Here is a 24988-nt window from a genome sequence, read left to right on the forward strand (position 1 = left end):
CACCAGAAATATTAATTCTTCAGGATCTCACTTCAGTGATAGTTGCTCACCATCTTACTTGTGCACATTCAGGTTGTTGGTAAATTGAAGGTTGTGTAATCCGACCTAACTATTTAAGGAAAGTCTGTGTAAATAAACAAATTCCAAGTTCAGATGTTAAAAGGGTAGTAGAGCTCAGCAAGCTTATCCAGTAAGTAGCTGAGCCACAGAAAGCAAGAAAATCCAGGTATAATCCACTGTCTCTGCTGAGATAGTTGATCTCAGGCGTGGCAGCAGCGAGGTACTACAAATAAGCTCAGCGGTCTTTGGGTTTGGATTGGGGAAATTAGTGAAAGTCACGATTTCTAATTGCTACATGTTCTGCTGTAATGTCACTTGTGGTCAAAAAAGTTGTTGACACTCACTGACTAAGCTCACATGTATAATGGCTTCTTTGGCCAGTCAACAGAGGTACCTGTGGAAGTGTACTCCAGAGTCAATGACTCAGGAGAAGATAGAAAAATGCTGAAAAGTCAGTAAACAGGAGTGGAACTCAGTTCAGGTGGTAATAGTAATGTAGCAACTGGCCTCAGGGTGACAGTGCTGGGGAGTGGGGGTGCTGGGGAAGAAGGAGGGCAATTAATCAAGGTTCCCATTCCTTATCACTAGATGAATTCTTTTGGAAAGTACATGTCCATGAACAGGATTGAGTTCAGCAATACTCACTGTTGAGGCTTATATATGAATAATGGTCAATTGGTATTCTAAAAACTATATCTCATTGTGAGTTAGTGCCATTGAGAGAGCTAGGCAGAAAACAAAAGGTGGAGAGGAGAAACGAAAAGTCTGGAAGATATAGTACTATTCACTCATTGTTGTACCTGCTCCCTTATCCATAAAGTAAGCGATGAGGCACCTCATGACAGCCTGGTGTGCGATAACAAGAACATTCCCTTGTCTCTCTAGCTCCATGATGACAGGCTCCACCCGTTGGACCAAATCCTGGTAGGACTGAACACAAACAGGTAGGTTACTAAATAGAAAATATCTGGTACCTTTCAAATATATATTTCCTGATTTAGAAAAATATGAAAAATAATTTTATAAAGTGCTTGATAATAGTTTAAATAAAAAATGCAATGTGTCTAACAATTACTGCAACATTAATATTTAACCTATTTTTCTTAATGAGGCTACTAAAACTTATCAAAGAACAGAGCAACCAGACATTGTAAAATTGTTGCTACTCCAGTCAAACAGAAAACATCACTCCCCAATTGAACTTGTTTCCACAATATAGTCACCCATGAATATTAGAGCACTGCAGAAATGTGTAAAGGTGCAACAAGATGCTTTTCTGGACTACTGGTGAACTTTGTGAATAACAGTGCTCCAGTTTCACCAACGATAGATTTTCAAATCAAATTAGAGTCCCTAGACTAAATTGAAATGCAATATGACTTGCATTATTGTATATAACTCTTAATCATATGTCACAGATCGACTAAAAGATCTTGTGTCTGCACACATCATCTGACAAATAATAAATTCATATGCCCACATTTATAATGGAAATTCATAAAAATTTGTCATGCAGTAATTACACTCCCTTGCCACTGCAGGAATTTATAATGGCAAGGAAAATAATTACATGACTTTAAAACAGATACTCAATTCCATCTGTGTAATCTGATCTAATTGTTCCCAGTGTCTAACTTCACCTCACCTAAAGACTTCATATGGTCTCAACTCCCCCCAAGTAACACCATGGGAGATCAACTAGTTATTTTTCTTAATTGGTGCAGACATTAAAACAAATGCATAAAAACAGGAGAATTTAACCTTATCAGTTGCTTAGCAGCTCTGTGGACCTACATCAAACGTAACGTGACAGAACTGGATACTGAACTGTAACAAGTCGCAGAATGGGAAAAAGCAAATCTTAATTTTAATGTTGAAACTACTGCAACACCCAAGGGCCTGCTGAATTTTAATACATTTATCATTTAACAAATACAAATGTTGCAGAATATAGTGTATTAAAATGAATATGTTGATTTAATTTCTCCATTTCCAAGTACTTGTTATAAAAAGAAAAGTGTCAACCAATTCGCTCTGATTTTAATCCAAATTGTGTTTACAGTGCCAACTAATGACAGTCTCATAGCTGGTTTGATATAGAAAGAAAAAATGCTGGAAATACTCAGCGGGTGAGGCCGCATCTGTGGAGAGGAACAGAGTCAACTTTTCAGGTCAATGACCTTTCGTCAGAATGAGAGATCTAACAGTTTACAAATACAGAGACAGGGAAAGGAGGAGAGGAAAGAACAAAAGGGAATGCTTGTGACAGGGTGAAAGGCAGGAATGATTAAATGACAAAAAGGGATGATGATGCGAGGCAAAAGAGGGTAGCAATGGGACAAGTCACGGATCAAAAGATAGATCGAGAGAAGTTGTAAATGGCAGCAGCAGAATCATCAGCACCTGCTGCCCCCAAAAATGGGAGCAGTGGTTGTGATCTGAAATTGTGAAACTCAATGTCAAGTGTTACAACCAGATGAGAAAGGGGTCTAGGGTTCCCTCTCAACCTTCACCTGGTCTTACCGTAACAGGGTTAAATTTTTAAAAGACTGTGTTTTTAGCTCCCCCTTGGTGAATCCTTGATCACCGCTTTCCAATTATAAGACAAAAAAAACAGCACAAACAGGCTTTCTTAGGTTTAAAGAAAAAAGGTTGGAATTTATTAAAAACTCTAATTCGTTTAACACCTACAGATATACAATGCGCCCACGCTAGCATGCATGCATACGTGATACACACATGCAGTTAGGGACAAAAAGAGAAGGGAAAAGTTTGAGGCAAATCGGTGAAGAGGGTCTTTTGTTACTATGCTTCAAGCTCGCTGTAGAGTCCTTGATTGTAGGTAGATCTTGCTTTTCATTGGGGCCCAGTATTCTTCTTAAACTTTGTTCACTGTAGGAGACTTTTCTTTTTTGGGGTTCATGTGTCTTCAGGGGGTTTTGGAGCTCTGTGAGAAAGAGACGAAAGCAGACAGACAGGAGGTCTTCTTCAGTCTGGGAGCATTCTGCTTTCTGCAGACTCTCAGTTCAAACTGTACAATTCAGGAAAAAAACCAGACGGCCAAGCAGGTTAGTCATGTGACTAACTGGTTTGACTACGTCTGTTTGTGGATTGTATTGGAGCCAGGGATAGCTCCTTTGTTCCAAACACTGTCTGTTAACAAACAAAAATGCCTTTCCAGCCAGAGGCCTGGCAACCCCTTGTTACAGGCCTTCTCCTCTTCCCAGCAACAATTTGAAATTTAATGTCCATGTGGCAAAATTAATGTGCCTCATTCTTGGAAGGTGGGGGCCTGCATGACACACACATGCAGATAGACAGAAAAGTTCAGAAGAAAAATAAAGTGAAAATGTTTGAGGCAACAAGGATTATGTTACTGTGCTTTGATCTCACTGTAGAATCCTTGATTGTAGGTAGATCTTGCTTTTCGTTGGGGCCCAGTATTCTTCTTAAACCTTGTTTGCTGTAGGAGACTTTTCTCTCTTGGGGTTCATATGTCATCAGTGGATTTCGAGTTCCATGAGAAAGAGATGGGAGCAGACAGGAGAGGCTGTGGCGAGCCAGCCAGGAGAGGTCTTTTCAGTCCAGGAGCAAACAGACACACTCAGTTCAAATTGTTTGTACAATTCAGAAAAACCCAGGTTGCCAAGCAGTTTATTCATTTGACTAGCTGGTCTGACCATGTCTGTTTGTAGATTCGCTGGTCTTAGCCAACCTTGGAATGTTTCTTCTTACACACAATACCTGGTGCTCAAAGTCCATTGTGGGTTAAATTGGATAAAGGAAGTAACCCCTTTGCCTCCATAAGCACTGTCTGTTAATATGCAAATGTCTTTCCAACCAGGGACCTGGTGATTTTTGAACAAGTCCTTTCTTCACTTCAGCAACAGTTCTCAAATCACTGTTCCTATGACAAAATTAATATGCCTCATTCTTGGCAGGTGAGGGTTTAGCATGCCAAGTCTGGAAGGCTGTAAAGTGCCTAATCAAAAGATTAGTTAATACTGTTCCTCAAGTTTCATTGGAACAGTGCAGGACAGAGAGTTCAGAGTGGGAGTGATACGGAGAATTAAAATGGCAAGCAACCAGAAGCTCAGGCTTACACTTGCCGACTGAACGGAGATGTTCAAAGTAATCACCCAATCTATATTTGGCCTCCCCATTGTAGTGGACCTTGAGAAACAAATACAATGTAATAAATTAATAGTACACAGAAATCACTTTCACTTAGGAGGAGCAATTTGGGGCCCTGGATGTTGGGAAAGGAGGAGATAAAAGGGCAGGTATGGCATCTCCTGTGTCTACATGGGAAGATGCAGTGGGAAGGGGAACAGGGTTGGGAGAGTGGACCAAGATGTCGTGAAGGGAACTGTCCCTGTGGCATGCTGAAAGGGGATGACAGTAGTTGGTGAGTTGTGATGATGACATCGTATTGGAAGTGGCAGAAATGATACAGGATAATTGTTGAATGCGGAGGCTGGTGGGGTGCTTGGTGAGGATAAGGGGAACCCTATCGCGGTTCTGGGAGGGAGGGTATGGGACTAAGTGTGGGAAGTGGAACTGATATGGTGGAGGGCCTCGTCAACTACAGTGGAGGGGTCCTTAACCTTCTTTCACCTACGTTAACCTATCTGATGTTTAGCTGCTTGATTGAAATTAATTTCATTTTGCCTCAGTCTTTTGAGCCCTATATCTGCAAGCATCAGTAGATTAGGCATATTAAAACTTTAAACACAAATTTTCAACCTGTAAAACAGGACCTGGAATGTGTGACTGGAATTGTAAAGAGATATTGTACAAACAGCTGCTTGAACTGCCTGAAATAGCCAGTGTGCTTAAACGCAGTGCTTTTGTAATTGATGCCTATAGTCGCTGCTTCACAAACCACTGACCACCTCCAGGCGCGTATCCATTGTCTCTCGAGATAAGGAGGCCCAAAAGAGAAAGAGATAGTGATGGTAAATGGCTTGGCCATTTTCTCAATACAGGTGGCTATCCAGGATAAGCAGCGACGGTGCGAGTGGTGGGAATTGTATACCCATTAATGGCACTACATTCATGATGAGTGATTTTTAAAAAACCTTCAAATTCCTGTGCAATATTCACTGCTGTAATTGCTACTGTGTTTGATTACAATCATCGTCTTGGTTAAATTTCTAAAATACTAAATTTTCCAGTTGTGACCAACTACAGTTACTGCACGAGTTCTACGACCTAACATGATGCTAGCAAGAAAAAAAAAGACTTCGCTCATGTTGGTTAATTCACTCTTAATGGATATGAATCCATCAATCAGTGCTAAATTCTGATGTTATGACCCTTATTAATGCAACTTATTTTCCCACAAATAACTTTTGAACACAAAAACAACAAAATCCCTGCTCCCATACCTCTCCGCCTGGGTAACGGTAATGGTACTTGTCCTGGTCTCGCAGAGCAAATTCATCTGGATATCGGTCCTGAATTTCACTGTAAGTCAACTCTTCACAAACACCCTTCAAAGTGAGGTTAAGTACATTTATTTACAGACGCCAAGCTTTTACACAAAAGATATAAAATACAACAGAATTTCCACAGCTTGCAATGATTTTGGAATTAAATTTTGAGAACATGCAATCGTTCTTTTCCTTAGTCCAGGATATGTAAAATCTTACTGAAATAGGTACATTACTAAAAAGCATTTAGGATTTTTTTTTTTTTTTTTTTAAAAGGTACTGCTACAACTACAGTAATAATCAATTTTCCTTTCCATTTCATATATATATATATATTAAAGGAAAAAGAATCAATTAATAAAATGATTTGAACAGTTGCATTATTTCTTTGTACTCACTGCATCAATCTCATTGAGGATTTTCCACTGTTCATAAGGAACACCCAGGGCCTCTGCTGTTTGGATTGTTCGCCTCAGCTGACTGGTCCAAACTTTCAGGTCTGGAATTTTCTGTTCTTCAACAAACTGGCGTAAGGCTTCAGCATACTGTAAAATGAAAATGATGTACTACTTACTAATCACTAACATTTATTGCACAAATCTCCAAATCATTCAAATACAATGCCAATCAGTTCTTAAACTTTATTTGCAGTATGATTAATCTAACCGAGCTTTCATTTTATTGACCCCAGTTAGTTTGTTAGCTTGCAAAAAGCAAACATGATGCTGGTATATATATTTTCAGATGTGCTTTGGCTATAGATCAAACCTCCTCAATTTGCAAAAGGAACACAATGGAGAAAGATTTGTACATATTTAGAATTTTGTTGTAAATAATGAACAGTGGAAATCTCCCCTATGCATTTATTAGAACTTTACAATGCAAGGCCTTTCCATACCTGTTTCCCTCGAGAAGATAACCCTGAATCACCGCCAAGCCTCCCAGAACTGTTGTATTCGCTCTCTCCATGCCGGCTCAGGTAGATAGAACGTGGATAAACATGAATGTTCATCAAGTAATAAACTATTTTACTCTGAATATAATCCTGGACTCTGTTCACTAGAAACCGTCGACCAACATTAATTACTTTAATGAAGGACAAATCCCTAAAATTAAGAAAGCATAATCATAGCTGTTAAACATTAACAGTCAGCATGACAGTCCAAATAATAGTTTTCATTTTCAATTTCTCCAGGTAAAACAAGTGAAAGTTGAAAAATGAACACTGATCATTTAGCAAACCAAGAAACAAACCAAACTTCATTGATACAATACAATCAAAACAACCTGCTTCATACTTAACTAAATACAGCACTGAAGTACAATGATGTAACAGAGACTGCTGCACCTCCTTAGTGGATTGGGATCCATTTGTATTCATTTCTGGCGTTCCTATTTTACAGATAGTTGTTGTTATGAGTCAAGATTGCTTTACATATTCCAATTAAATTGAAAATGATCATATTTAGCTTTACAGAAGCAGTATTAATATTTTTCCAGTGTGTACCATGCTGTAAATTCAACAACAAAAACGGTGATAGAAAAAGGTGGGTAGACTTGTGCATTAAACAATAGGCTGATCATAATTTTAGTCACTGATGACAATTTAATGCCCATTATAAAACCCTTACTTGTCATAATCATCAGGATCCAGTGGTTCATAGGTGACTTTATAACATTCAATTCGTTTGAGGAAATCATCCATAATACGGTCTTCTTCACACTCTGCATAGTCTGGGCTTGATACCTTCACCTCCTGTGCATAATATGTGAAATGTCTTACATAAGCTACGGCAGACACTGCTTAGAAATATAACCAAAAATAAATAATGCACCAGTTTCTTAACTCTAACATGCTGCTGGATAGGCAAAGAGATTACATTAATAAATGTTTAGGATGACATGGCTCCAGATGGGACCAAATGCTTGTATAATCAGCTATGGTAGGTAATCTGAGCAAAACCAAGTCATTAGCTGTAACTGTGATTTATTACAAGACACAGAATCACCATTCAAACATAAAACAAATAAATATTCAGAAATAAGAAACGAGTGGGTAGGGGCAGCGACTTTTGTTTTTGAAGTACTTCCCCTTCCTTTGTGGTCTTAAAAAAACTTGGGAGATTTTTTTTTATATATTAACTTTATTGCTACCATGGAGACCCGAGAGGGAGATCAGACTCCGTCCAGCTCGGTGTATTCCACAGCAGTTCCACTGCAAACAAACATTGTTGTGTTTACATAAACATGTGAGCTACTCCAGAGACCTTTTTTACGACCAGGCGAGACAGGTGTCTAGGGGTCCCTTTTAGCCTTTACCTGGTCTTACCGTAACAGGGTTTGAATTTTTAAACAGTGTTTTGAGCTCCCCCTTGGTGAATCCTTGTTCACCGCTTTCCAATTATAAGGCAAAGAAATGAGCACAAACAGGCCTTCTTAGGTTTAAAGAAAAGTGAAATTTATTAAAACTTAAAACTCTAATTCGGTTGATGCCTACGAAAACATGCTGTGCCCCACGCTAGCATGCATACACGATACGCACATGCAAATAGAAACAGAAAAGAGAAGAAAAATAAAGCGGAGAGGTTTGAGGCAATCTCTGAAGAGGGGTTTTTACTGTGCTTCGAGCTCGCTGTAGTCCTTGATTGTAGGTAGTCTTGCTTTTTGTTGGGGCCCAGTATTCTTCTTAAACCTTATTCACTGTGGGAGACTTTTCTCTCTTGGGGTTCATTTGTCTTCAATGGTTTCTGAAGTTGGTGAGAGCGAGATGAGAGCAGACAGGAGAGAGGTCTTTTCAGTCCAGGAGCAAACAGCTTTCTGAGTTTTAGAACTCGGTGGCAAGATCAAATTAAAAAAAATCCAACAGCCAGTTAGTCATGTGATTAAATTGGTCTGACCACATCTTCTGTGTATTGGGGAAGTAGCGACTGGTTCCTTTGTTCCAACACTGTCTGCTAGTATACGAAAAAGGTCTTTCTAGTGAGGGGCCTGGCAATCCCTTGTGATAGGCCCTCTATTCCTCCCAGCAACAACTTTAATGTTAATGTGGCAAAATAATGTGTGCCTCATTCTTGGCAGGTGAGGGCCTGCATGACACTTTCAACTTCAGGCTACAAACTAGAGAAGGAAAAAGCAGCAACTTTTCCTACAGAACTCTTTCATAGGGCTGCATGTCTGCTTCACAGTTTGAAGCTGTTGCCCTATTTCCAATGGAGCTACTTTGGGATACTACTGTAATTGATGCCAGAGTAGTGCAACTGAATGAAAAACCCTAGTTCATGATGAGAAAAATAACCTGCTTCACAATTTTTTTTTGAAATGTTAACTTCATTGAGTTACTTTCTTCTCTAAGGGCAAAGAATTTAAAACAAAATACTCCCTTCCAGACTTTCCTTCACCTTTAATAACAGCAGAAAAAGTTGTGAAGTAACATTGTGTCAGTACCATTTAGTGTGAAAGCAAACAATGCAGGATTTTCCAGTACGACCATTGTCTAATGTAGAACTTTGAGGTATCATGTTGGCCAGGTCTGTGAAATATTTTTCCCATGCTCAGATGTTTACTTCAGAGTAAAAAAAATCATTTATAAGTAAATCTATTGATATTTACCATAAAAAGAGTAGAATTTCAGATTCCACAGGACTATATAACCTTATACTCAGTGTGATATAGGTAACTATGCAGGAACAGTAGAGGTCCACAGTACTAGCATCCTCCTCTACATACCATGTGTACAGTATCAGCTGTGCTACTGTGCAGAAAAGACAAGAAGCCAAGCTCTTGGCCACAGAAAAGAGGGGGGAGAAAACAGAAATCAGAGGGAATGTTATCTTCTGAACCTTCTGGTGACCTATTATCTAATGCAGCTGGGAATGATGGAATTTCTTATACAAAAAAATGGTTTGCTAGATCTTATTTGGGAGGGAGCTCTAGATGTTGCCACATACCTTTATATTTGCAGCAATGACATCTGGATCATCACAGACAGATTCAACAAAAAATACCTGGGAACAAACAGTAATTCTGCCTTAGTGAAATAGTTAACTAAAACCACTCAATAATCACATACAACGAATGCTCCTGGTCATAACTGCAAAAGGTCAGATAATGGAATCATTTGATTACCATAGCTACTTTCATTTATAATTTCTTGAAAACATCTTTGTGCATATCATTTAAAAAGAATACAGCAAATTTATTACTCAAATACCAGAATAGCAAGCTCTGCAATCAACATGGGAACTTTAACCTGTCATAGATGACTGCAGTTCCAGACAATCCCTATTGGGTAAATAAAATCTCATGGTAAAGGGGTTTTCATTTTTCAGAAATTTACCAAGAATTTGTTGAGAAAGAACCTTCTTTTCTGAAATTGCATGCATTATTTAGCCTGCATTTGAAGATTTTAAAATTTTTTTGACTGAGTTTGCTGACAATACAGCCACTAGGTGGCGCAGTACTGACATGCGCAAATGCAGCCTCATCCACTGAAATGTCACTGTCTGCGACATCTCAGGCAGCTGCCAGTAATAAAAATGGCACTGCTTAATTAGTCACATAAAACAAATTAAACCCAAATCCCCTCAATGGCAGCGGTCGCCAACTCTATTCCATCCCCAACAGTACCCTGTTCCCCCCTGCCACCAATCCCTCCCGCACCCGTCTGCTTGCAGCTGTGTCCCCTCAGCCACTCACTTAGCACCTCGCTGTTCCCTTCCTCCCTGCCCCATCTGCTTTCAGCCTCACATTTCCACCCTCTCGGCCACTCGCTCCCCACATCGCCCCGTTACCCCCTCAGCTGCTCGTTCCCTACTGCTGCTCCGGGCTGGAAGCAGCACCCTGGGGGGGGGAGCGGCGGGGCTGGGAGCGAGCGGTCGAAGTGGGGTACTGTAGGAGAGGATGGAACCGGCGATTTCAACTATTGAGGGGGTGAGGCAACACTCAGATGACGTTATGTTTGGCTTCATTACATTGTGACGTTGGTGTGCGCATGAGTGGACCCATGCAACCAAGCTGGCAAATGTGCGGAATGATGATGTTGGCAATCGCTCTACGCATGCTCTGCTTTGTCCGGAGACATTCATTTTTTTAATTCACTCATGGGATATGGGCATTGGTGGCAAAGCCAACATTTATTGCTAATCCCTAATTGCCCTCCAGAAGATGGTGGTGAGCCGCCTCCTTAACAACTGAGTGGCTTGCTGGGCCATTTCCGAGGGCAGTTAAGAGTCGACAACGTCGCTGTGGGTTTGGAGTCACATTTAGCCCCAAACGGCTGGGTAAGAACAGTAGATTTCCTTCCCTAACAGCATTAACGACCCAGATGGGTTTTTACAACAATCTGGTAGCTTTGTGGTCATCAGTACTGATACTAGCCTTTTATGCTGGATTTATTTAACTAATTGAATTTAAATTCCCCAGCTGCCGTGGTGGGATTTCAACTCATGTTTCTGGATCATCAGTCCAAGTCTCTGGATCTTTACACAGAGGGTGGTGAGTGCCTGGAACTTGCTGCCGGGGGAGGTGGTGGAAGCAGGTACGATAGCGACGTTTAAGAGGCATCTTGACAAATACATGAATAGGATGGGAATAGAGGGATACAGTCCCCGGAAGTGCAGAAGGTTTTAATTTAGGCAGGCATCAAGATCGGCGCAGGCTTGGAGGGCCGAATGGCCTGTTCCTGTGCTGTACTGTTCTTTGTACTAGTGCCGCAACATAACCACTATTCTACCCTTCTCTGTCAATTGTAACTCTAACTCCCTAAATTAATAAAAATAATAAGTGTTAACTAACATACTAGATGGAATAGATAAATTTGGGCAAAACATTCACTTATTGAGAATAGTCAAAATGATTCTGTTAATAAATGGCTAAAAAAAAGCTTGCTACTTCTCCCAAATTCTAACCTTAAATGCACCATCACGCGCAAAATCCAGGATTAAATCCCTCCTTTCTCTGGTTGTGTTAGTTGCATCAAATACCTGGAATGGAGAAAAACATGAAAAAGAAATGTGCACTAAATTTAAATCTTCACACAAATTAAGTTTCTATAAACACAATTAATGAACTCCCAATGCTTATTGCATTGACCCTTCTTAAAGAAAACAACTCAACTGTTTTAGTAGCAACCTTATACCTCCAGATGGGGAGCAATGGATTTCCAATTCTTTATTAAACTATCTCTTTCGGCCATTAGCCTCACTACCTGACAGATGGCTAGCCTGTTAGACTTAGCACTGCACTGAAGGACAGGGGGTGCATTTCAAACAGGAGTAAAAAAATGGCTGATATAGTGCAACATCACAGAATCAGACCTGCTATCAGCTAATCACAGACTCTTCATGACATCAACCAAACTGCATCACAGGCCACAGGATGGCAAATTGGAGCAGCATTGGAGAGCCATCTGAGAAAAAAAGGGAAGGGAATAACACAAAAGCTGTTTAGTGTCTGTGGCGTTAAGTTTACTCATAATAGAGCATAAGAAGAATGGAAGTGCCATAGCAAAGGATTAAGTTAGTGGATAAACATAGTGAACAAAGAATGAGATCCCTTTTACAACCACCCTTTTGGTACTAGTTTTTCCATTGAGATTATTCATTCACAACTTGTAGCATTAATTTCTCATTGCATGACAATTCTGCAACCTACATAGCTCCATGAAATTGGTATAGGTCCTATATCATTATTTACAATTCAATAGAAATAAAGAAAACTAATTCACTTATTAGGAATTGCTTAGTCCCAATTATAAACATGTACTATACTAGGAACTGCAGCAGTAAAATCCTTTCATGTTTCAATGAAACGGTGTAACTGAGAACTTTTACTTGTAGTTGCTGAAAACCAAAAAGACCAAATGCCATAAAAAAGCTGTGGATAGAACTAGAACAATAAAAGGAATCAACTTACTGCAATCTGCCCCTTCTCATCTGTGAGATAGGTTTTCACATCCTGCAATGCTGCTAATGCACACTCTCTATGGAAACCAAAGGGCAAATTAATAATCAAACAAATAGTTGAGCATAGTTGAGTGTGGATTTTGATTAGGGAGCCAGTTTTTGCTAAATTTATCACTGCAACAGTGGAAGAGGCACAATAAAAGCCCAGGAACTCTGTAGCACTGAGTTTGCTGTGAGCATTTTATGTAGTATACTCCACAGTGCTCATAATGCTGCTTTTTGATTCTTCACATTTGCTGCCTAGAAGGTTATACGTTGTTTTACAACATTACTGTTCATTGCTGTACAGATTTAATAAAGTCGGCGTGGGTCTAGTCCAGTGCAATCTTAAGATGACTGTAACCACAGCATGTAACTTGCACATTATTCCACACAACAGCCACTTTGAACTTTTTTTTTTATAAAGGACTGTCCTGGGTACTATATATTCTATTAACAAAGCAAGCCCTAGAATTTAAATATTTTGGCATTAGTTGGGATTTTTCCCAAAATTCTGACTACTTCATTCTGTTAGCCACTAATTCTCCCCCTGTGAATTGAGTAATTACAATCCTTTTCTCTTTTCCCCCTTTTTTGCGCAGAGCAAGCTTCATCTTGTGACTGGTGACTAGTCACAGGTCTTGATAATACTGCTATGAAAATAACCAGCAGGCAGTTATGAACAACGCAAATCAGCTCCTTTCCTTCCCCTGCTCAGATGTGAAATGCATACTGTGACGAGTCCATTACAAAGCATAGTTCTTACACAATTTCACTTCCTCAGTGGTTCAGTAAGTTTACCCAATAAGAGAATGAGAGGAAGAACGTTTTTTTTGCGCGAGTGGTAATGAACTGGAACTCGCTGCCAATGAAGATGGTGGTAGCGAAGGCAATGATTTCAAACGGAAAGTGGATGGGCACTTGAAGGAAATAAACTTGCAGGGCTATGAGGAGTGGGACTGACTGGATTGCTCTACAGAGTGCCGGCATGGACTCGATGGACCAAATGGCCTCCTTCTATAAGAACATAAGAAAATAAGAAATAGGAGCAGGAGTAGGCCTTTCGGCCCCTCAAGCCTGCCCCACCATTAAATAAGATCATGGCTGATCTGCCCCAGATCGCAACTCCTCTTTTGTGCCAGCTCCTCATAGCCCTCAACTCGCCGATATTTCAAAAATCTATCTACCTCCTCTTTAAATACTTTGTGATCTAGCCTCCAAAACTCTCTGGTGTAGAGAATTCCAGACATTCACTACCTTCTGAGAGAAGAAATTCCTTTGTATCTCAGTTTTACATGAGTGTCCCCTTATTCTGTAACTTTGTCCCCTAGTACGAGATTCCCTCACGAATGGAAACATCTTCTCAACATCTACCCGATCAAGCCCCCTCAGAATCTTGCACTTTTTAATAAGATCATCCCTTATTCTTCTAAACTCTAATGAATAAAGGCCTAACCTGTTTAGCCATTCTTGAAAAGACAACCCCTTCATCCCAGGAATCAGCCTAGTGAATCTCTTTTGAACTGTCTCCAATACCAGTATATCCTTTCTTAAACACAGGGGACAAAAACTGTACACAGTACTCCAGGTGAGGCCTCACCAATACCCTGTATAGTTGTAACAAGACTTCCCTATTTTGAAACTCCAACCCCCTAGCAATAAAGGCCAAAATTCCATTTGCTGCCTTAATGACTTGCTGCACCTGCATGCTAACTTTGTGTTTCATGCACAAGAACACCCAGATCCCTCTGTGCTGCACTTTTTTGAAGTCTCTCTCCATTTAAATAGTCTGCCTTTTGATTCTTCCTACCAAAGTGCATGACCTCGCACTTTCCTACATGAAACTCCATCTGCCAAGTTTTTGCCCACTCATCACAACATGCCCTCCCACCTATTTTTGTATCATCAGAAAATTTGGATATATTATACTCTGCCCCCTCCTCGAAGTCATTAATATAGGTAGTAAATAATTGAAACCCTAGGACTGATCCTTGTGGCACTCCACTAGTTATGTCCTTCCAAACTGAAAAAGACCCATTAATCCCAACACTCTGTCTTCTGAGTTAACCAATCCTCAATCCATGCTAATATACTACCCCCAATACAGTGAGCTCCTATCTTGTGCCATAATCTTTTATGTGGCACCTTATCGAATGCCTTCTGGAAATCCAAATACACACTACCGGTTCCCCTTTATCAACTCTGATTGTCAAAGAACTCTAGCAAATTTGTCAAACATGATTTCCCTTTCACAAAACCATGTTGACTCTGACTGCGTTAAGCTTCTCTAAATATCCTATTTCTTCCTTAATAATGGACTCTAGCATTTCCCAATGACCGATGTTAGGCTGACTGGCCTATAGTTTCCTGCTTTCTGTCGCCCTCCCTTCTTGAACAGGGGCGTCACATTAGCGGTTTTCCAATTCGCTGGGAGGCTCCCGGAATCCAGTGAGTTCTGGAATATTTCGACCAATGCCTCCACCATCTCTGTAGCCATTTCCTTTAAAACCCTTGGATGTAGGCCATCAGGCCCTGGTGACTTGTCTGCCTTTAGTTCCAATAGTTTGTCAAATACTTTGTCCCTTGTGATAGAGACTGTTACAAGATCTTTCCTCCCATTAGCTCTTTGTTTATCTGATATCGGTGGGATGCTTATACTGTCCTCCACCGTGAAGACCGATGCAAAGTATTGGTTTAAATTATCTGCCATTTCCCTGTTCCCCATTATCAATTCTCCAGTCGCATCCTCCAAGGGTCCCACGCTCAATTTAGCTACTCTCTCTTTTTGTATACCCGTAGAAGCTCTTGCTGTTTGTTTTTATATTTCTTGCCAATTTACTTGCATAATCAATTTTCTCCTTCTTTATTAGCTTTTTAGTCAGCCACTGCTGGTTCCTAAAAAATTGCCAATCCTCTGGCCTACTGCTAATTTTTGCTGCTTTGTATGCCTTAGCTTTTGATTGGATACTCTCCTTGACTGCCTTTGTTAACTACAGGTGGTTCATCCTTCTCAGAGTCCTTCTTTCTAACTGGTATAAATTTTTGCTGAGCGTTATAAAATATCTGCTTAAATGTCTGTCACTGCTCATCCATTGACCTTCCCCTTAGTCTATTTTCCCAGCTCGCTTTAGACGACTCTTTCTTCATACCTCTGTAATTGCCCTTGCTTAAGTTGAGGACACTGGTTTGAGACCAGAGTTGCTCGCCCTCAAACTGAATTTGAAATTCTACCATGTTGTGATCACTACCCCCTCGAGGATCCTTAACTACGATATCTCTTATTAATCCTGCCTCATTACACATTACTAGATCTAAAATAGCCTGTTCCCGGGTAGGTTCTGCAACATATTGCTCTAAGTAACAATCCCTGATGCAATCTACAAATTCGTCTTCCATGTTACCTCTGCCAATCTGATTTGTCCAGCCAATATGTAGATTAAAATGACCCATGACAATTGTAGCGCCCTTCTTACACACCTCCATTATTTCCCGATTTATACTTTGTCCTACAGTGAGGCAACTCTTCGGGGGCCAGTAGACGACTCCCACCCTTGACTCCTTCCCCTTGCTATTACTTATTTCCACCCAAACTGATTCCACATCACGATCTATTGCACCTATATCACTACTCACCACTGCACTGATACCTTCCTTTATTAACAAAGCTACCCCACTTCCTTTCCCTTTTTGCCTATTTTCCGGAATGTCGAATACCCTTAAATATTGAGTTCCCTGTTTTCGTCACCCTGCAACCATGTTTCTGTAATAGCTATCAAGTCATACTCATTAATTTCTATTTGTGACGTCAACTCATCTATCTTGTTACAAATGCTGCGTGCATTCAGATAAAGAGCCTTAAGCTTTAACTTTTTACCATTACTACTCATTCTGGTTCTAACTTCTGCTTATATTTTCTTCCCCTTCCTGTCACACTTGGATTACCATTCGCCTCTTCACTATCCTGCACCTCTGCTCTCTCATTTCTTTTTGATTTTTTAAACTTCCCACTAATCAGTTTAAAGTCCTATCTTTTAGCCCTAGTTATACAATTCACCAGGACACTGGTCCCAGCATGGTTCAAATGAAGCCCGTCCCAACGGAACAGCTCTATCCTTCCCCAGTACTGGTGCCAGTGTCCCATGAATCGGAGCCCATTTCTCCCACACCAATCTTTCAGCCACATGTTTACCCCTCTAATCTCATTTACCCTATGCTAATTTGCATGTCACTCAGGTAGTAATCTGGAGATTACCACATTTGTGGTTCTGCTTTTAATTTAGCCCCGAGCTGCTCATACTCCCTCAGCAGAACCTCTTCCCTATCCCTACCTATGTCATTGGTACCTACATGGACCACAACAACTGGATCCTTCCCCTCCCACTCCAAGTTCTTCTCCAGCCCAGAAGAGATGTCCTTAACCTTGGCACCAGGTAGGCAACACAGCCTTCGGGACTCCCTGTCTTTGCTGCAGAGAACAGTATTTATTCCCCTATTACTACTACATTTCTCTTTTCTTCCCCCACTTGAATGGTGCTCTGAACCACGGTGCTGTGGTCTGTTCGCTCATCCTCCCTGCAGCTTGTGCCCTCGTCCACACCGGTAGCAAGCACCTCGTACCTACTGGAGAAGGGCACTGGTTGAGGCTCCTCCAAAGCTAAATTCTGGATCCCCATACCTGCCTCACTCGCAGTCACACCCTCCTGTCCCTGACAATGGTCCAAATTTGATGCAATTTATCTAAGGGGTGTGACTGTCTCCTGAAACAGTGTCCAGGTAACTCTCCTCCTTCCTGATGAGTCGCAGTGTCCGCAGCTCGGACTCCAACTCACCAACTCTGAGCCGAAGGTCCTCGAGCAGCCAACACTTGCTGCAGATGTGGCCACCCTGGATTGCATCAGCGCCCACATAATACAGCTGCAGCACATCGCCTGCCCAGTCATCTCTATTCTATTTAATTAATTAATTTGGATGTTAAATATTTTAAAAGTGAATATTTTAACTGTCCTCTTCAGCTGTAATGCCATAAATGAATCTATGACTCTAAACTGCTCAGCCTAATAAATCAGTAAGATCCCAGGTTTGATCCTAAGTTTGTGCTGAGGTGAAATGTTTCCTCCCCACCACCCCACCCAAGTTGTTGACGACTGCATATTGAAACTCCGAACTGCCTAGCCTTTGGCCATACATTCGTCAGTGCAGCTGTTAATTTGCTCAACTGGCCTCACCTCCACTTTGATGTCCTTTAAGAGCCTCCTTGAAATCATCTTCATTGGTCAAGCTTTTGATCAGGCTTCCCAACCTCTCCTTTGGCTTGTCACCTATTTTAACCCTTTAGTGAAGCACTGCGGGATATTTTTATAAATTAACCTATATAAATGCAATTTGACGGCAGATTCAGTGCCGATAGACTAGGGAGGGCGAAGACCGATCAGGATTCCTGCTTCTGACAGTTGGAAATGCATATGTGGACAGGGCTGAGCTCAGTTGTGATGCATCCAGTAGCTGAATAGCCTGAAGTTTCCATATGAATAGTAGTTGAATGGGCACAGTACCCAAATGCCACCTGCTCCCATGAAACCGTAGGTCTATAAAACGGATGGGGTTGGGCGGGGGAGTGGAAAAATATTATTTCGAGCCTGCTTGAATACTAGTTACCTAATGAACTATCTGGACAAGTTATGAAACAAATTGTACTCAGTATAAGACAAACAAATTTGCTTACTTTCTGATTTTCATAGCTTCTTCATTGTCATGACGGAAAAATTCATATGACTTGTACGATTTCACAGCTTCACGGCGATACTGACCCAGATTGAAAACTGCAAGTCGGAGAAATAGGTACAAGTAATAAAGAAACTGGTATGCGGAGTTGGATTTGATTTATAGGTGATTTTAATTATTAAATCCAGTCTCCTGGAATTTCTGGAAAGCTTATTCCTCCCTTTTGAGTTTGAAGAATCTGCAAATATTACGTTTGCTATGTTAGGCCACACACTCCTTATTCGGGCATCACCATTTCTCTCCTGCCTCGAAGTGCCACCTCAATAGATTTCCCATTATTGAAAGAGCAACTCCAAGCTGTCCCAGGTCGCCACCACACCTGTAGTGGCACTCTTACCATGTAATATGTTTGTTTGAATTAATTTTATTTCTAGAAAATTTGTTTCTGAGCTGACAAGTACTGAAGACTTGTGCTCTGGAACTAGCTGAGCCCCTAGCTAAGCTGTCCCAATACAGTTACAACACTCACATCTAGCCGACAATGTGGAAGAGTGCCCAAGTATGTCCTGTCCACAAAAAGCAGGACAAATTCAATACGGCCAATCACCACCCTATCACTCAATCAGCAGCAAAGTGATGGAAGGCATAGCTGACAGTGCTCTCATGCGGCACTTAATCTGTTCACCAATGCTCAGTTTGGGTTCTGCCAGGGCCACTTGGCTCCTGACCTCATTAGAGCCTCAGTTCAAACATGAACAAAAAAAGAGTTGAATTCAAGAAGTGAGGAGAGATTGACTGCCCTTGATATCAAGGCAGCATTTGATCAATTGTGGCATCAAGGAGCCCTAGCAAAATTGAAGTCAATGGGAATCAGGAGGAAAACTCTCCACTTGGAGTTAATACCATGCACAAAGGAAAATGGCTGTGATTGTTGGAGACCAATCATCTCAGCTCCAGGACATTGCTGCAAGAATTCCTCAAGGTAGTGTCCCTGGTCCAACCATCTTCAGCTGTTTCATTAACGACCTTCCCTCCACCATAAGGTCAGAAGTGGAAATGTTTGCTGATAATTGAAGCATTCAGTACTATTCGCAACTCCTCAGACACTGAAAGAGTCCTTGCCCACATGTAGCAAGTCCTGGACATTCAGGCTTGGGTTGATATGTGGCAAGTAACATGCACACCATACAAGTGGCAGGCAATGACCATCCCCAACAACAGAGAATCTAATCACCTCCCCTTGACATTCAACAGCATTACCATTGGTCAATCTCCCACCATCGACCACCTGGGGGTTACCATTGACCAGAAAGTTAACTGATCCAGCCACGTAAATACTGCGGCTACAAGATCAAGTTAGAGGCTTGGAATTCTGTGGTAACTCACCTCCTGTCCACCATCAACAAGGCACAAGTCAGGAGTGCGATGGAATACTCTCCACTCGCCTGGATGACTGCAGCTTCAACACCACCATCCAGAACAAAGCAGCCTGCTTAATCTGCACTTCACCCTCCACCTTAAAAACACAGTCCAACGCCACCCAGCAGCATCACAGTGGCTACTCACCAAGGCTCCTTTGACAGCTCCTTCTAAACGCATGATCTCTACCACCTTGAAGGACAAAGGCAGCGGAAGCATGGGAACACCACCACATGCAAGTTACTCGCCATTCCCAACAGCACTGTGGGTGCACCTACGCCACATTGACTGCAGTGATTCAAGAAGGCAGCTCACCACCACCTTCTCAAGGGCAGTTTATGATGGGCAACAAATCCTGGTCTCAACAGCAACATTCTTAGCACATGAATGCATTACAAAAAATAGGCATACCTTATTTTGTAGCGAGTAATGAATCAGAGTAAGTTACCAATGTCAGTAAGGGAACATCTTGCAAATAACAACCATATTACGATTGAATTTGATATTAGGCTTGAGACAGAGAAGGGAGAGCCTCGAACCAATGTTTTAAATTTAAGTAAGGAAACTTCAAAGAGATGAGAAAAGAATTGACCACAATAAATTGGGCTGAACCGTTCGTTAATGGGGAAACCTACAACAGTGGAAATTATGCAAAGTATTTGGTTTGATACAAAATCAGCATGTACTCCTAAAGGGTGAAGGCAAAGACTCTGCATTTATAGTTAAGTGACCATGGTCAACAAATAAGAGAAAGCATCAAGCTTAAAGAAAAGGCTTGCACAAATGCAAGGTAAAGTGAAATTTCAGCAGACTGGAAAAGCTATAAAAAGTAGCAAGGGGATACAAAGAATGTCATAAGAGGTGAAGAAAACAAATATGAAAAACACTTACAAGGGCTATCAAAGCTATCAGCTTTTCTAAATACGTTAGGAGAAAGAGAATGGTAAAATGGAATGTGTGCCCATTAAAGATGGATTCAGGCAAGGCTAGAATAGATAAGAAAATGAAGACTGCACTTTAACAGAGGAGCTTATAGAATTGGTGCCGTTGAGGCACAACAGAAAATTACTTCTCCAATAACTTGCTGGGAGCTCTGGATAAATTGGTTGTGGACCTGACAAGAGTTGAGAGCGTGATCACAGATCGGGCACCTACAATGGTGGGCAAGAAAGCTTGAGTTGTGGCAAACCTGAAGGTCAAATATTAAAGTTTCAACACAAACCCGAAGTTCGGTAATTTTAGATCAAGAAGCTATGTAGTAAAACTTTGAAAATTAAACATGTTATGGATTCAAAATCTGGCTCCCATGGCAGATATTACAGAGCACCTAAACTCACAACAGAAAAATGTAACCAAGTGGTGACCAGAATACTATGAAACATTTGGGCCTTTAAGATGAAGTTTCAACTTTCTAAGAGTAACTGAATATATTTTCCTGCCTTGAAATCACTATGTGACTGTTGAGACTCAGTGATGGTGCCATACAACATTGCATGGACAATAAAAACAGAAAATGCTGCAAATACTCAGCAGGTCTGGCAGTATCTGTGGAGAGAGAAACAGAGTTAATGTTTCAGGTCTGTGACCTTTCATCAGAACTCAGAAAAGTTAGAAATGTAATAGGTTTTGAGCAACACAAGGGGTTGCGGGGGGGGGGGGGGGGGAAAGAGTGATGGGGTGGAGGTGGGAAAGAACAAAAGGGAAGGTATGTGATGGGGTGCAAGGCAGGACAGATTAAATGACAAAAACTTTTCTGGTACAAATTTAAAGGTAGTGGTAATGGAACAAGCAAAGAAACAAAAGATGTATCTGGAGGAAGTGTGAATGTGTTTGGATGGCTGTTATGCTGCCAAAGAAAAGGAATTTAGAAACTAGACCAAAACCCAAACCAGCAAAAAAAAGCACAAAACAAAATGGGGACCGACATTATGATCTAAAATTGTTGAACTCAATGTTGAATCCGGAAGGCTGTAAAGTGTCCAGTCGAAAGATGAGGCGCTGTTCCTCGAGCTTCATGGGAACACTGCAGCAGGCCAAGGACAGAAAGGTCAGAATGGGAGCAAGTAGAGAATTGAAATGACAGGCGACAGAAAGCTCAGGGTCATGCTTCTGGACTGTACAGGTGTTCTGCAAAGCAGTCACGCAATATGCGTTTGGCCACATCGTGAGCAGCAAATATGGTATACTAAATTGAAAGTAGTACAAGTAAATTGCTGTTTCACTTGGAAGGAATGTTTGGGGCCTTGGACAGTGAGAAGGGATGATGTAAAAGGGCAGGTAGTGTATCTCCCGCACTTGCGCATGGAAAGGGAGGGGGTATTGGGGCGACTGAGGAGTGGACTAGGCGTTGTGGTGAGAATGGTCCATTCGGAATGCTGAAGGGGGAGTGGATGGGGAAGATGCGTTTGGTGACATCAAGCTGGAGATGGAGCAAATGGCTGAGGTTGATTAGAATTAGAATTAGAATATTACAGCGCAGTACAGGCCCTTCGGCCCTCGATGTTGCGCCGATCATCTGACCTACACTATTCCATTTACATCCATATGTCTATCCAATGACCACTTAAATGCCCTTAAAGTTGGCGAGTCTGTTGAATACAGAGGCTGGTGGGACAAGGGGAACCCTAACATGGTCCTGGTAGGGCTGGGAAGGGGCGACAGCAAAAGTGCATGAAATAGAATGGACACAGTTGAGGGCCCTGTCAGCCACGGTTGCAGGGGGGGAATTGAGGAAAAAAGAAGACACATCAGAAGCACGGGTCTAGTAGGTTGCATTGTCTGAACAGATGTAATGGAGAGGGAGAAACGAGGAGAAGAGAGCATGAGGAAGTGTAGTCAGCAGCAGAAGCAGAATTGTATTCAACCACAACCTGTAACCTCATGGTCCAGCATATCCCTCAATCTGTCATTACCATCAAGCCAGGGGACCTAACCTGGTCCTATAAGGAGTGTAGGAGAGTGTACCAGGAGCAGCACCAGACATACCTAAAAATGAGGTGCCAACTTTGAGAAACTACAACACAGAACTACATGCATGCTATAGACAAAGCCAAGTGATCTGACAAGCGACAGATTAGATCAAAGCTCTGCAGTTTTGCCACATCTAGTCGTGAATGGTCGTGAACAATTAACCAAATAACTGGAGGAGGAGCCTCCAAAAACATCCCCATCCTCAATGATGGCAGAGTCCAGCTCATCAGTGCAAGAGACAAGGCTGAATGGTTCAGCCTGAAGTGACAAGTGGACAATCCATCTTGGCCTCCTCCTGACGACCCAACCAACATAGATGGCAGTCTTCAGACAATTTGATGCACCCCACTTGATATCAAAAAATGGCTGAAGGCACTGGATACAGCAAAGGCTATGAGCCCTGACATCATCCCAGTTGTAGTACTGAAGGCTTAGGCTCCAGAACTAGCCACACCCTTAGCCAAGCTGTTTCAATACAGCTACAATTCGGCTATCTAGACAATATGGAAAATTGCCCAGCTATGTCCTGTCCACATAAAGCGGAGCAAATTCAGTCTGGCCAATTACCACCCCATCAGTCAAAGTGATGGAAGGGGTCATGAATCGAGCTATCAAGCAGCACTTACTCAGCAATAACCTGTTCACCGATGCTGACTTTGGGTACTGCAAAGGACACTCAGCTCCAGACCTTGTTACAGTTTTGGTCCAAACACGGACAAAAGAGCTGAATTTCAGAGGCGAGGTGAGAATGACTGCCCTTGCATCAAGGAGCCCTAGCAAAATTCAAGTCAATGGGAATCAGGGGGAAACTCTCCACTGGCTGGAGTACAAAGCAAGATGGTTGTGATTGTTGGAGGCCAATCAATCTCTGCTCCCCCCTCCCCAGGATATCACCGCAAGAGTTCCTCAGGGTAGTGTCCTGGGACAACCATCTACAGCTACTTCATCAATGACTTTCCCTCCAGAAATGGTCAGATAAGGGGATGATTGCTGATGATTGCACAGTCTTTAGTACCATTTGCAACTCCTCAGATATTGAAGCAGTCCATGCCCACATACAGCAAGACCTGGATAACACTCAGGCTTAGGCTGATGTGTTGTATTAGTGTTACTTGCCACTTAATTGCCAGGCAATGACTATCACCAACAACAAAGAATCTACCTCCTCTTGACATTCAGCAGCATTACCATTGCTGAATCTCCCACTGTCAATACCCTGGGGTGGTTACCATTGACCTGAATCTTAACTGGACCAGCCACACAAATGAGTACAAGAGCAGTCAGAGGCTGGGAATTCTGCAAACAATTCATCTTCTGACTCCTCAAAGTCTGTCCGCCATCTACAAGGCACAAGTCAGGAGTGCGATGGAATACTCCCTCTAGCCTGGATGAGTACAGTTCCAACAACACTCAAGAAGCTCAAAGCCAAAGACAAAGAAGCCTGCTTGATTGGCGCCGGTTAAACTTTCACTGCCCCCACCACCAGCACAGTGGCAGCAGGCCCCATTTCAGGCAGCCGCTCCAAGCTTGGGACTGGCAATGTGTTTCAGCAGAGAGGCCCCATTTCTGGTCTCTTACTGCTGGAGCTTGGAGCCGCCTTTTCTGGAGCTTGCTGCCTGAAGCAGGACCTGCCAAAGCACGTTGTTCCTGAGCCTATGCTGCTTTGCCAAACTTGGAACCAGGCAGCTGCTGCACTTGTCAGGCCACTCGTAAGTAGTTCCTGGTTCTTGCTGTCTGCCATGCAAAGTCTCAGATCCACATTTGTTTCAGACTCGGCAAGGTAACATAACAGACTTGGACTGCATCACTACACGATGTCAAGCACTTCCACAAATCTGAGTGCACTAGAAAGGAAACATCTTTCATTCTAGAAATCATACCATGGGTTCTTAGTGTGATATAATAATCTCATCTGTGCTCCTGTCATTTGGTTGGATCAAATGTATTACATTACAATCGCCTATATCGTAGTATATCACATCGTGACTTACCTTTGGTGGGGACTCCAATCCAGTTGAGATAGCGAGTGAGTTTCTTGGAAACGTAGGTCTTCCCGCGAGCAGGCAATCCCACCATTACAATCAACGTGGGAGAGTTGGTCATGTGGGAGGCCCAGGCTGCAATCAAGACACAGGAAAAAAACCAGATGAAGCATCTCATTAGCAACGTTAAGCAGCAGTGGTTGTCAAAAACATTTAGATAAAATATTGATAACTGAAGTCTAAAAAAAAAGTAGCATTAAGCACAGTGTTCGAGGGGGCAGATTTCACAAACAGCTAGTCAGAGGGACATACATGTTGACTAAAAAGCTCTCTGCCTGCAGCTGAAATTCAACCAAGATGAATGAGATAAAACCCTCTAGGTCCCAGGCAGAATCAATCAATCTGCACGTTATCAAACTCTTTCTTAATTGACAAGAGCCAAAAGCATATTGCTGACAAA

General features: G+C 41.8%; 1 protein-coding gene across 3 annotated transcripts in view; it reads right to left on the reverse strand.

Moving 5' to 3' along the window:
* The window catches only part of LOC137383889 (6-phosphofructo-2-kinase/fructose-2,6-bisphosphatase 2-like), a 105759-nt gene that overhangs the window by 53890 nt on the left and 26881 nt on the right, over positions 1-24988 (reverse strand). For all 3 annotated transcript variants that reach the window (XR_010977481.1, XR_010977482.1, XM_068057257.1), the window contains exons 2-11: positions 24538-24663; positions 18159-18255; positions 12408-12474; positions 11402-11476; positions 9443-9499; positions 7127-7251; positions 6394-6601; positions 5894-6040; positions 5451-5555; positions 861-990 (exon numbers count right to left, since the gene is read on the reverse strand). Coding sequence is in view for 1 of the 3 variants with exons in the window: in XM_068057257.1 (XP_067913358.1) it covers positions 861-990; positions 5451-5555; positions 5894-6040; positions 6394-6601; positions 7127-7251; positions 9443-9499; positions 11402-11476; positions 12408-12474; positions 18159-18255; positions 24538-24663 (1137 nt within the window). In the remaining 2 variants the exon portion in view is untranslated. The remainder of the gene's footprint in view (positions 1-860; positions 991-5450; positions 5556-5893; positions 6041-6393; positions 6602-7126; positions 7252-9442; positions 9500-11401; positions 11477-12407; positions 12475-18158; positions 18256-24537; positions 24664-24988) is intronic.

The sequence above is a fragment of the Heterodontus francisci genome, chromosome 25, assembly GCF_036365525.1.
Source record: "Heterodontus francisci isolate sHetFra1 chromosome 25, sHetFra1.hap1, whole genome shotgun sequence".
Taxonomy (NCBI): Eukaryota; Metazoa; Chordata; class Chondrichthyes; order Heterodontiformes; family Heterodontidae; genus Heterodontus; species Heterodontus francisci.